At 54.0% G+C, this 12,225-nt stretch overlaps 1 protein-coding gene across 1 annotated transcript in view; it reads left to right on the forward strand.

Annotated features, from left to right (window-relative positions):
- The window catches only part of CLCN4 (chloride voltage-gated channel 4), a 66,349-nt gene that overhangs the window by 16,388 nt on the left and 37,736 nt on the right, over positions 1–12,225 (forward strand). Inside the window, exons 3-4 of the mRNA XM_047765251.1 lie at positions 5,548–5,702; positions 10,159–10,258. Of these exons, the coding sequence (XP_047621207.1) occupies positions 5,559–5,702; positions 10,159–10,258 (244 nt within the window). The 5' untranslated portion in view covers positions 5,548–5,558. The remainder of the gene's footprint in view (positions 1–5,547; positions 5,703–10,158; positions 10,259–12,225) is intronic.

Consider the following 12,225-nt stretch of genomic DNA (forward strand, 5'->3'; position numbering starts at 1 on the left):
CAGAGTCGCCGGTGGGGAGCCACTGGTCTCTTCGTCTGTGGTCTCTGCTGCCTGGCCTCATCCCCGCTGCAGACCTGTCATAGCGGCGCTGGCTCCCAGGGGACCTCCTTTCCTTCTTGTCCACACATGCCTCTTTTTTTTTGGCCACCTCATGGCATATGGAGTTCCCAGGGCAGGGATCAAATCCGAGCTGTAGTTGCAACCTAAGCCGCAGCTGCAGCAACACCGGATCCTTAACCTGCTGTGCTGGGCCGGGGATCAAACTTGTGTCCCAGCGCTGCCAAGACACTAACGATCCCATTGCGCCACAGCAGGAGCTCCCCCCATGTGGTTGTGTGGGTCCCTTTCTCACCCCACGGCCAGTCACTCTGCCTGGTGGCTGCAGACTGTCACTGATCAGCGGGTGGCAGCTTTGGTACCAAATCGGGGCGGGGGGCCTTCTGGGGAGGGCGGGGGATGCCTGCTCGCGCTCGTGCTCACAGCCCTATGTGGAGCTCAAGGCTCTGCTGAGCTGCCATCCCGGTGCCCACCTTGCCCACCTACCCCCAGGCCCCCCTTAGAGGGCACTCCGCCCTTTGCCAGGTGTGCAGCCACATCTGCCTGCAGGGTCCAGGCATCCTCGCCCCCACACCCCCTTCCCTTTCTCTTCTCCCCGGCGCCCCCCCCCAGGCCCACCCCCCCGCGGCTGTCAGGGCTGGTTCTTAACGGTTCCAAAGAAAGCGTGGCCGGGACTATCTGCCTGGCTGACGGGAAGTGTCCTCCCAGCATAGTCCGCTTGGACCTGAACCTCCAGGACCGTGGAGAAGGGAGCAGGGCTTGTACTCCACAGAGCAATGATGCTACTGTCGCCAGAAGAAGGCAGACACCCCTGGCAAAAGCCCCAGATGAGAATCGTGCCCGAGAATCTGCGTTTACCAGTGGGCAGGTCACGTTTTCAATCACTGCTTCAGTTGAGAAGGGTGACAGACAGGTCCCCGAAGTGCATACCACCTAACTGTGTGGCTTACTGGCATGTAAAAGAAGCATCCATGCCACCACCCGAGGTAGCACTGTTCTGATTCCACGTAGACGGAGTCTCGCAGTGCGAATTCAAACCCGTCCAGACCTTGGTCAGCAGGCTGGTGTGAGACCTGCCCATTGCAAGCCTGTTTTGGGAAGCCCCGGAGTCACAGGGTGGTGAGAAGCAAAGGAGCCACTGAAGGTGACAGGAGTGGCGATGGGTTTGAGCAAGAATTGCCCCTGAGTCTCTCAGGGCAGAAAACCCAAGCCTTGGACTGTGAAGACAGGAGGTTCCTGTGACCTGAGGCAGGAGTCAGGGCTAAAGGAGGCCGAGGGAAGGACCGCAGGTGAGGCCGGGCGAGGAAGGCCACCTGCCTTCCCTCTGGGCAGAGGTGGGAGCGGATGGAGAATGGACTCCCGGTGCTCCAGGCAGCAGGGCTGCTCGCAGAGCACCCTCTGGTGGCCTCATCGTGCAATGACACCCCCGCGGGGCTCAGGCTGGTGGCCTTCAGAGGAGCAGCCAGCAGCCAGGAGCTGACAGCCAGCAGACATCAACCCTGAGCTGGGTGCCTGGTGGAATCCACGCAGGTTGCAAGAAAAGGGACTTCATGGAGGCTGCTTGTGATTGATTGATGGAGCTTCTGGAAAATCCGTAAGACAGGAAGCTAGTTTTTTTTGTTGTTGTTGGTTGCACCTGAGGCGTGCAGAAGTTCCTGGGCCAGAGATCGAACCCACACCACACAGCAGTGACAACGCTGGATCCTTTAACCACTCGCTTTTTCTGTGTATTTTTTTTAGTTGCCCGTCTAATTAAGGTCTGGCTCAGAGCTCGGTGTTCTCGGATCCTCTCCTCCTGCGTCCTATTCCTTTCACGGTGCTTTGTGAACACAGGTGACCTCTGCCTCTGGTGGCCTTGACCGCTTTGTCAGAGTCTGCTACAACCATATATATATATATTTGTCTTTTTGCTATTTCTTTGGGCCGCTCCCGCGGCATATGGAGGTTCCCAGGCTAGGGGTCCAATCGGAGCTGTAGCCGCCGGCCTACACCAGAGCCACAGCAACACGGGATCCGAGCCGCGTCTGCAACCTACACCGCAGCTCACGGCAACGTCGGATCGTTAACCCACTGAGCAAGGGCAGGGACCGAACCCGCAACCTCATGGTTCCTAGTCGGATTCGTTAACCACTGCGCCATGACGGGAACTCCCCTACTTTAGTAATTTAACTATTTATTTAAATATAAATATTTCAATGGAAAAATATTTATTATTATTAATGATAGGCATTTATTTCTCGCAGCTCTGGAGGCTGGATGTCTGAGATCAGGTGCCTGTGTGGTACAGGGGGAAGGGGCCCTTCTCCCCATTGGATTTCTTGTTGTGTCCTTTCATGGTGGAAGGGGCAAGGGGGGACTCCCTGGGGCTCTTTTTTTTTTTTTTTTTTTTTTTGGCCACACCTGCGGCATGTGGAAGTTCCTAGGCTAAGGATTGAACCCGCACCATAGCAGTGACCCGATCCACTGCAGTGACAACACCAGATCCTTAACGTGCTGAGCCACAAGGGAACTCCGCTGGGGCCTCTCTCTCTCTCTCTTTTTTTTTTTTTTTGTCTATCTAGGGCTGCACCTGGGGCATATGGAGGTGCCCAGGCTAGGGGTCTCATTGGAGCTGCAGCTGCCAGCCTACACCACAGCCACAGCCAGATGTGAGCCACCTCTGCGACCTATACTGCAGCTCACGGCAAGGCTGGATCCTTACCTCCCTGAGTGAGGCCAGGGATTGAACCCACCTCCTCATGGACACTGGTCAGGTTGTTAACCTGCCGAGCCACAGCAGGAGCTCCCTGGCGCCTCTTTTTTAAGGGCACTGCTCCCATGCATGAGGGCACTGGCCTTATGACCCGGTCACCTCCCAAAGACCCCACCTTCTCATACCAGCACGTCGGGGGTTAGGATTTCAGTATCCAAACTTGGGGGAGGGGCACACCAACATTGGGGCCGTGGCATGGCTCACGCGGCACGTGGTCCTGCCTCCTCGCGCATCCCCCGGCCGCCCCCTGGTGCGGAGGACCGCCCCTCCGCCCAAGGCCGTGGCTCCTACCAGCCAGTTGTCTTGTCAGCATCTTCTCTCAGCCGTTGTCGTGCATCCACGGTGACCGCCACCGAGGCTGCCCGCCTGCGTGATCCGCCTCATCGCCCGGGAGAACTGGTGTCCGCTTTGGCTCCAGGGATTGGGTTTTGAGTGCTGGGCCTCAGCCCCATCTCCCCTCCACCCTCTCCTGTTGACGGCTCGCTCTGGCAGAACGTGAGGTTCTCCAGACACGGCGCTGAGCTTCATTTTTAGCTAAGGGTTCTGTACGTGTGAATTGGGCTGCTCCCCGAAATGTATCTGGCACCCCCGGGTCGATGCAGGTGGCCCTTGCCTGGTCATTCACAGAGTGCACGTGCAAGGTCCCGCAAGTTCAGGTCCTCGGGAATGCACGTTTCCAGCGGAGGTTGGAGAAGGCCTTCTTGTTTCCGTTTGCAGACTGGAAGCGTGTCCTTTGCACAGTCTCTCTCTCTCTTTTAAACATTTTTAAAAATTAGAGTGTAGTTGGTCTACAGCGTTTCTTCCGTTTCTGTTGTACAGCAAAGTGTCCCCGTCCCACACGGGTCCCTGTGCTGTGCAGCAGGGCCCCGTTGCCCATCCATTCCAGATGCGACAGTTGACATCCCCAAGCCGAACTTGCCCGTCCATCCCCCTCCCCCTCCCCGCTGGCCACCACCCGTCTCTCCTCCTTGGCCATGATCTGTTTCTGTTCTGTAGATGGCAGCATCTGTGCCACAGCTTCGACTCTACGAATAAGTGATGGCGTAAACGGTACTTGTCGTCTTCTCTCTGGCTCACTGCATTTAGCGTGAGAGTCTCTAGTTCTATCCATGTTGCTGCAGATGGCGTTAATTTGTCTTTTTCGAGGCTCCATAGTATTCCATTGTATTTCATAGACTCTTAGGGCTGCATTTTTGTGCTTTTTTTTTTTTTATTGGTAATTTCACTGGTTCCACTGGTTCTGAAATGCAGGGCGGGAGTGCCTGTAGCATTTCTAAGCACAAGAAGGCTGCACTGTGCCTGACAGAGAAAGTAAAGGTGTTAGACAAGCTTCCTGCAGCATGAGTGACAGTGTAACAGTGCTTTTGGCTGTGAGTGCAGTGTGGATGAATCAACAGTATATATATTCAGTGGAGTTCCCGTTGTGGCACAGCAGAAATGAATCCGACCAGGAACAATGAGGTTGTGAGTTCGATCCCTGGTCTTGCTCAGTGGGTTAAGGATCCGGCCTTGCCGTGAGCTGTGTTGTAGGTCGCAGACTCGGCTCGGATCCTGTGTGGCTGTGGCTGTGGTGTAGGCCAGTGGCTACAGTTCTGATTGGACCCCAGCCTGGGAACCTCTGTATGCCTTGGGTGTGGCCCTGAAAAGCCAAAAACAACAAACAAACAAAACAAAACCCCAAAACAAAAAACCACAATATATATTCAGTATAGTGACTTTATTTTTTTTGGCTGTGCCTCTGGCACGTGGAAGTTCCTGGGACAGGGATCAAACCCACACCACAGCAGCGACCCAAGCCACTGGAGTTGCAGTGCTGGATCCTTAACCCACTGCACCATAAGGAAGCTCCTCATTAAGGTGTCTTTAAGTGGAAACACAAAAAACAAGGTCATGTAGTGATCGCTTGATGAAAATGTGACCAGAGCCTTGAAGGAACCTCACCCTGTATTTCTCTTGGGCACAGGGCTTCCGTGCTCACCAATTAGAAGTCCATGGTGACTTTATAGCGCTTCACTACTGCAAATAATAGGAATTGAATGTACCCCCCCCAGCCCCGAATTCCTCTGTCGAAGCCTAATCCCCAGTGTGATGGTATTATTAGGAGGTGGGTGGAGTCTTTGGAGGTGATCAGGTCGTGAGGGTGGCGCCCTCATGAGTGGAATTAGTGCCCTCGTTAGAGTCCCCAGAGCTCCACCAGGCAGGGGTGGCCGTCTTTGCACCAGGAAGTGGGCTCTCACCAGACACTGAATCTGTTAGTGCCTTGATTTTGGACTTCCTAGTCTCCAGAACTGTGAGAAGCAGGTGTGCGGGTTTTTTTTTTGTTTGTTTGTTTCGTTTTGTTTTGTCTTTTTTGTCTTTTTACAGCTGCACCCATGGCATATGGAGGTTCCCAGGCTAGGGGTCCAATCCGAGCTGCTGCGACGCGGGATCCGAGCCACGTCTGCAGCCTACACCACAGCTGGGGGCAACGCCAGATCCTTACCCCACTGAGCGAGGCCAGGGATGGAACCCGCACCCTCATGGTTCCTAGGCGGATTCATTTCTGCGCACCACAATGGGAACTCCGGGTGTGTGTTGTTGATAAGCCACCCCGGTCTGTAGTGTTTTTGTTTCAGCAGCCGGCGCTCAGACGGACGCCCACGCCGAAACCAGTCTTTCTTGCACGAGGCAGTAGCTCCCGTGGATTGTTCTGTGCTGCTGTCCTGCTCACGTTTCTAACCACAGGTTTCCTCTCCCAGGTGTAAGTAGCATGGTCCATGCGGGAGTGATGAGCGGTTCTGGAAACCTGATGGATTTCCTCGACGAGCCATTCCCTGACGTGGGGACCTATGAGGACTTCCACACCATCGACTGGCTGAGGGAAAAGTCCAGGGACACTGACCGCCACAGAAAGGTCGGTGCTGTTGGTAATGATGCGTTGAGGGGCCGTCCCTTCAGAGGGCTGGGCCGTGCTTTCATTGGCCAGTTGCTGAGCACGTGCTGGGGTTCCCAGGGCACGTGCTGGGCTGGGGTCCAAAGAAGAGAAGGCTGGTGCGCGGGGCGCGGCTGCGGAGAGGCAGGTATGATCCCGGGTGCGTGGGGCGGGAGGCTCTGTCGTACAGGGGGGCGGGGTGGAGGACATGGAGGGGACGCTGGGACCAGACAAATCGGGTACATCCTGCCCCTGACGCCAGCAGTCTGGGTGACTCTCAGGGTGCCATTTCTGGACCTGTCTTCTCATCTGTAAGGATGGACTTCATTATACCTGAGGATTAAATGAGGCACACACTACAGTGCCTGGCATCTAGTTGGCAGTCAGTCTCTCTCTCTCTAGGTGCGTGTGTGTACTTTTTTTTCCTTTCGGCTGCCCCACAGCATATGGAATTCCCGGGTCAGGGATGAGATCCGAGCCACAGTTGAGACCTTTGCTGCAGCTGTGGCAGCACCAGGTCCTTAACCCACTGTGTCAGGCTGGGGATCGAACCTGCGTCCAGGCGCTGCAGAGATGCTGCTGATCCTGTTGCACCACAGCTGGAACTCTTCACTATATATTTAATGGGCTATGATAAAGTTACATATCATGTGCTGGGGAATCATTTAGGGGGGATGGTTAGGGAGAGGGTTTTTAGAGAGGGTGACATTTCAGCTGGGTCTTGAAGGATGACTTGGAGTTCGCTAGACGGAGGGGAAAGGATTCTAATCAGGAGGAGCTCCCATTCATTCATTCATTCACTCATTTATTTATTCATTGTCTTTTTGCCTTTTCTAGGGCCGCTCCCGCGGCATATGGAGGTTCCCAGGCTAGGGATCTAATCCGAGTTGTAGCCGCCGGCCTACGCCACAGCCACAGCAATGCAGGATCCGAGCCAGGTCTGTGACCTACACCACAGCTCATAGCAATGCCAGATCCTTAACCCACTGAACAAGGCCAGGGACTGAACCTGCAACCTCATGGTTCCTAGTCAGATTCGTGAACCACTGCGCCACAATGGGAACTCCAGGAGCAGCTCCCTTTTAGGTCACAGAAGCATGAAAGACCGAGACACATTGAGGTAATTCAAGGTGCGGTGGCAGATTCATGGGGAGGGGATGGTTAGAGATGCATCTGGGCACGTGGATGATGGTGCCACGTAGAGAGTGACCGCATAGACCATGCAGAGGAGCCACAGAATTCGAGAAGGATGCACTGCCCAGGCTGAGACAGGGGACTTGGAAGTCAGCTCAGGAGGAGGCAGAAGATGTGACAGAGGGCAGTGAGGTGCCAACAGAGAGAGGCTCAGGGTCAAGGTTCTTCCCAGAAGCCACTGCCAGGACAGAGGGGAGAACTGGGGTCCTCATGACACCCTGGCTGTGGCCAGAAGTGGGTGAGGCCTTGGATGACAACGGGGCAGAAAAGGGGAGCGGCGGATTTTGGAGAGAGCGGGGTCACTGAATTCGGGTTCAGCCGCTGTGAGTTGGAGCTGTTTGTCCGGCGTGTGGTCGGCTAGAGGGGAGACCCCTGTGCAGTTCAAGGGCAGGGCCAGGGCCGCAGTGGAGAACGCGGAGCCCTTGGCGGGCGAGTGGACGCTGAGGCTTTAGACGTGGCCCGGTGGCCTGGGTCTGTAGCGGGGGAGGGAAGAGCGGGCGGCCCTGGGGCAGTGCCAGGATTCACTGGGTGCAGTGGGAGGGGCCTGGGGCCAGTGACGGACACGAAGAAGCAGGGAGCGGTGGAGGGGGGCCAGCAGCAGTGTCCCTAGCGGCGGGGGAGAGAGCGGCGAGGATGAGGCTGCCGGCCAGGCCCCCTCCACCCAGAGGGAGGTCGAGTCGGAGACGGAGCGGCCGCGAGGGGGCTGTCGCGATGCTGGGAGAGCAGCTTCAGAGAGGGCGCCGCACAGTGAGTGACCTCGAGAGTGTGACTGTGTCACGTCGTTGCACGCGAGTTGGCCAGGCCGGAGGCGGAGGGATGTGTAGGGAGCGAGGTGGGGTCGAGAAGCTGATGCAGCTGCTTGACTCCAGCTTGGAGGAGCAGGGGAGATGGGGCAGCCTTGGGTCCGAGCAGGGGTCGTGGAACTGTGGCCCTCGGGCACGTTAAGCGTGGCACATGTTTGTCCAAGGACTATTTCCTTGGCACACAGCCACGCCTGCGCATGCGTGGGCTCTTCACAGCCCCTTTTGTGCTGCGACGTCAGAGTCCAGGAGTTGTCCTGGGGACCATCTGCCCTGCTGAGCTGGAAATACTTACTTTCTGTCTTTTTACAGAAAATGCTTGCCAACCTTTGCTCCAAAGGGTCCTGAGGGGAACGGTGATTTCAGAGGCATGGAGGTTTCTTTTAACACAGGGAGGCAAAGAGATGCTTTTACAGTGTGTTTATTTTTATTTTATTTTTTTTCCTCTTTAAATTTAGTTTAATGTAGGGAATCAAACTATTGGAAAAAATTTTTTTCCTTTTTTTTTTTTTCCCTGAAGATTATTTTCATTTTAGCAACTATGGTACAAAGGAAAAATACGCCTTTGATGACACACTGGCAGGGGGGAAAATGGAAAAAGAGAACGTCTCATGATTTTTTGAATATACTTGAATATCAAATTCAGAAAGGTATTTTCGTGAAAGAGGCAGAATTGGTCTCGAGCTGCTTCAGTCTATGTCTGAAGGTTTTCCTGAAATTCTGGTCCAGTCTTAGGAGGAAAATTCAAAAAAGTCAGATTGTAGATTTTGAGAAGGAAACTCCGAGGTGGTCTTACAGTGTGTTTAGATGTAGCCATCTGCCCAGAAAATGTGGTCCATGCTGGCGCATTCAGAGTTCTTGCCGTCCGTCCAGACTGCAATGAGGCGCCCCCCCCCCCCCCGACACCCGTCAGAATGGCCATCATCGAAAAGTCTCCAGATAATAAATGCTGGCGAGAGTGTGGAGAAAAGGGAACCCTCCTGCACTGTTGGTGGGGATGGATGTAAGTTGGTGCAGCCACTAAGGGCAACATTATGGTGGTTCCTTCAAAGAACTAAAAATAGAGCTAAACATGACCCTGCGATCTCATGCCTCGACATATATATGGAGAAAACTCCAATTGGAAAAGATACCACAGTGTTTATAGCAGCGTTACTTATAATAGCCAAGACGTGGAACCCACCTAACTGCCCATCAACAGATGAATGGATAAAGATGAGGAGGGTGTGTGTGCGTGTATACACGTATACATGTGTATACATACACCACATATGCAAGGGAATATTACTCAGCCATAAAAAAGGATGAAATAATGCCATTTGCAGCAACATGGATGGACCTAGAGATTATTATCCTAAGTGAAGTAAGTCAGACAAAGACAATATTTGGTGCCACTTATATCCTTATGGAATCCAAAAAGGGGCCCAAATGAACTTATTTTCAAAACAGACGCATAGATATAGAAAACATACGGTTACCAAAGGGGAAAGGAAGGGGGAGGCGTAAATTAGAGGGGTTTGGGATTAGCAGATAAAAACTACTGTATATAAAATAAAAAACAAGGACCTCCTGTATAGCACAGGGAGCTGTATTCAATGTCTTGTAATAAACTATAATGGAAAAGAATCTGAAAAAGGATATGGGTGTACATGTGAATGTATCTGTGTAAATATGTATATATCTGAATCACTTTGCTGTGCCCCAGAAACTAACACAACATTGTAAGTCAACTATATTTCAATTAAATAAAAAAGTTATTGCTGGTAACATTTTACCTGAAAAACAAAAGAGGGAAATGAAGTCTTTGTTGAAGAGGGTTTTTTTGTGAACAGACCTTACGGTATAAGCTAAAATAGTGGTTCGTATTCAAAATAGTGACACCGGAGTTCCTGTCGTGGTGCAGCGGAAATGAATCCGCCTGGGAACCATGAGGTTGCGGGTTCAATCCCTGGCCTCGCTCAGTGGGTTAAGGATCTGGCGTTGCTGTGAGCTGTGGTGTAGGTCACGATGGGGCTCGGATCTGGTGTTGCTGTGGCTCTGATTGGACCCCCTAGCCTGGGAACTTCCATGTGCTGCGGGTGTGACCCTCAAAAGCAAAAAATAATAATAATAAAAAAAAAATGGTGACACCAAATCCGTGTCCCCCTTTCCGAAAGGCTGTGGAGGAATCAAAGGTCACATCACACTTGCTGAGGTGTTTTAATGGAATGCATTGTTTTGGCTTCTCGTTCTTCCGAGGCTCTTCCGGCGTCTTTAGCGCTCTGTGAACTAGAAAGCCCATTGGGTCGTTGCGCTCTCGGGTCGGAATGGCTCACGGAAGCGGGAATCCTGTTGCCTCATCACCTTCGTCTTCTCACTCACCCTGTTGGCCGAGGCAGCAGTTTCAGGGAAGGAAGCGCGAACTGGAAAGGATTGCCCTCACCTGCTGTGTCCTTGGTTTCCAGATAACCAGCAAGAGCAAGGAGTCCATATGGGAGTTCATCAAGAGCCTGCTGGACGCCTGGTCAGGATGGGTGGTGATGCTGCTCATCGGCCTGCTGGCGGGTACGTGCAGGGCAGGCCCACGGTGGCGCTGGCACGCGCGCCGGCCCTCGGCGCCCACAGCCTGTCGGTGGAGTGTTGCTCTCTTACTTCAGGCAGAGGGGGTTGTTACTTGAAGTATCTGAGCGCAGAATACCCGCCCCTGCACTTAACAGAAAGCCTGTCATCAGCGCTCGGAGAGCCCTGATGAGAGAGCCGGCCGGCCCTTGCTGCACCTGCAGAGCTCTCGCTGTGCTGGATTCTAGCAGAGGCGCACATCTCACATCCTGTAGTTCTTCTTGGCTGTGGAGGAGGCCAGAAAGCACGGGGAAGTTTCCATCTCCGGTAATGAAGCATCGTGTGATCGTGGCCGTTCCTAACACTGCCAGGCCCTGGCATGAACTGTGAACAGCGCGAGATGCTCCCCGTAACGGCAGTCGCCGTGGGGTCCCCGGTAGGCCACCCCTCGGGAGGGACCTCCAGCCCAGATGCTGCTGTGCCGACCCTCAGGGACGCTGTGTCCTTCATTTTTCCAATCCCAACACCCCATTTGTGAGCAGGAGATGTTTCCCGAGTGAACAAAGGAGTGTCCGGAGGGGAAGCCTCCCCTTTTAATGTCAACCTCACCCGCCCTCCACGGAAATTGTTTCCTGAAACTGAACTTCCTTAGGGGAGGCTGGGGAGGTTAATGGCTAAGAATAGAAAATTCGATCATGCTAAAGAGAGTCCCTTAGTAAGACCCCCTGCCTGTAATAACATGTTGCTTCCGGCTGTGGGACTGGCCGCGAGAATGGCGGTGATACGGGTCGGATGTAGTCCCTGCCCTCAGACAGAACACTTCTGGGGCCCAGAGAAATTGTCCGGTCCTGGCCGAGCTCTCGCACCTTCGATCTACAGTGGTAGGCGGGGTTTACTTGTCGGCGAAGGGCCTCATCTGCCCCCGTGTCCTCAAGGGCCGAGAAGAATGCTGAAGGGGATCCTTCTCCTTGGGGTCACAGTAGCGGCCTGCTCATCCCCCCCCCCCATCCCACCCTCCCCGCTTCTTGTCCTTCCCCTCCCAGCGGCACTTCCGGTACATGTGGTACCCATTTGTTTGGCTGCTTCTGTGAAGACCTTTAAAGGTAGGCAGGGGTTTGCTGTGAATTTTGATGTCTTTACTTAGAATAGGCTTATAAAACCGTGCCCTGTATTACTCTCGGCTCCTCGGGAGGAGCGATGAATCCGGGAAAGGAAGGGATCAGAGTTGTGTCCTGGCGTCTCGCTGGTGTACACAGCTCAGCTCAGGTGTCTGGACTGATCTGAGAGCCCGGCTGGACTGCCCTGAACAAGTCAGACACCGGCCAGCGGGCTTCCTTATTAGCCTGATTTCCCTCAGTTCCTTCAGAAAGAATCACCGGGGGAATTAACGACAAAAATACTGCCGACCAGGCTTCAGTTAAAGAATCCCCTGGGGATGATGCTCTGAGTCATGCCCCCTCCACCTGTGGTTCTCATGTGCAGCCAGAGGTGAGGACCGCTGGCGAAAGGCGAGCCCCGGTCACATCAGCAAGTGACTCTTGGCGGGAGGCGAGAATGGGACGGTCTTGACAGTGAAGGTGGCCAGACTGTTCTTTTCATCTGGATAGACCTGGAAGGGAGAGCCGGAAAACTGTGCCCCGTTCACCTTCCTGTTCCCCAGCTGTGGGGAACTCAGAGACTGTAGAGAAACTCAGGGGGTGCAGCGGCCTGGCCTGTCACCTCCTTTGTGGCAGCCCAGACGTTGTATTCTGACTCCCAAGGAAGAGAAGCCCAAGCTGTGGCGCCTCTGCCGGGCATTAACTGGGAGCCACCACTGGGTGTCGCTGTTGCTCCACGGACCGCAGCTCAGACGGCCCGCCTTTCAGAGGCAGTCAGCCCAGCAGGTTGGGGTGAGGTGATGTGATTATGAGTGAGTGAATGACTAGCGATGCAATTTGGGGTGAACATTGGTTCTCATCCCTGGATGTCTTCAG

The sequence above is a fragment of the Phacochoerus africanus genome, chromosome X (genome assembly GCF_016906955.1).
Source record: "Phacochoerus africanus isolate WHEZ1 chromosome X, ROS_Pafr_v1, whole genome shotgun sequence".
Classification (NCBI taxonomy): domain Eukaryota; kingdom Metazoa; phylum Chordata; class Mammalia; order Artiodactyla; family Suidae; genus Phacochoerus; species Phacochoerus africanus.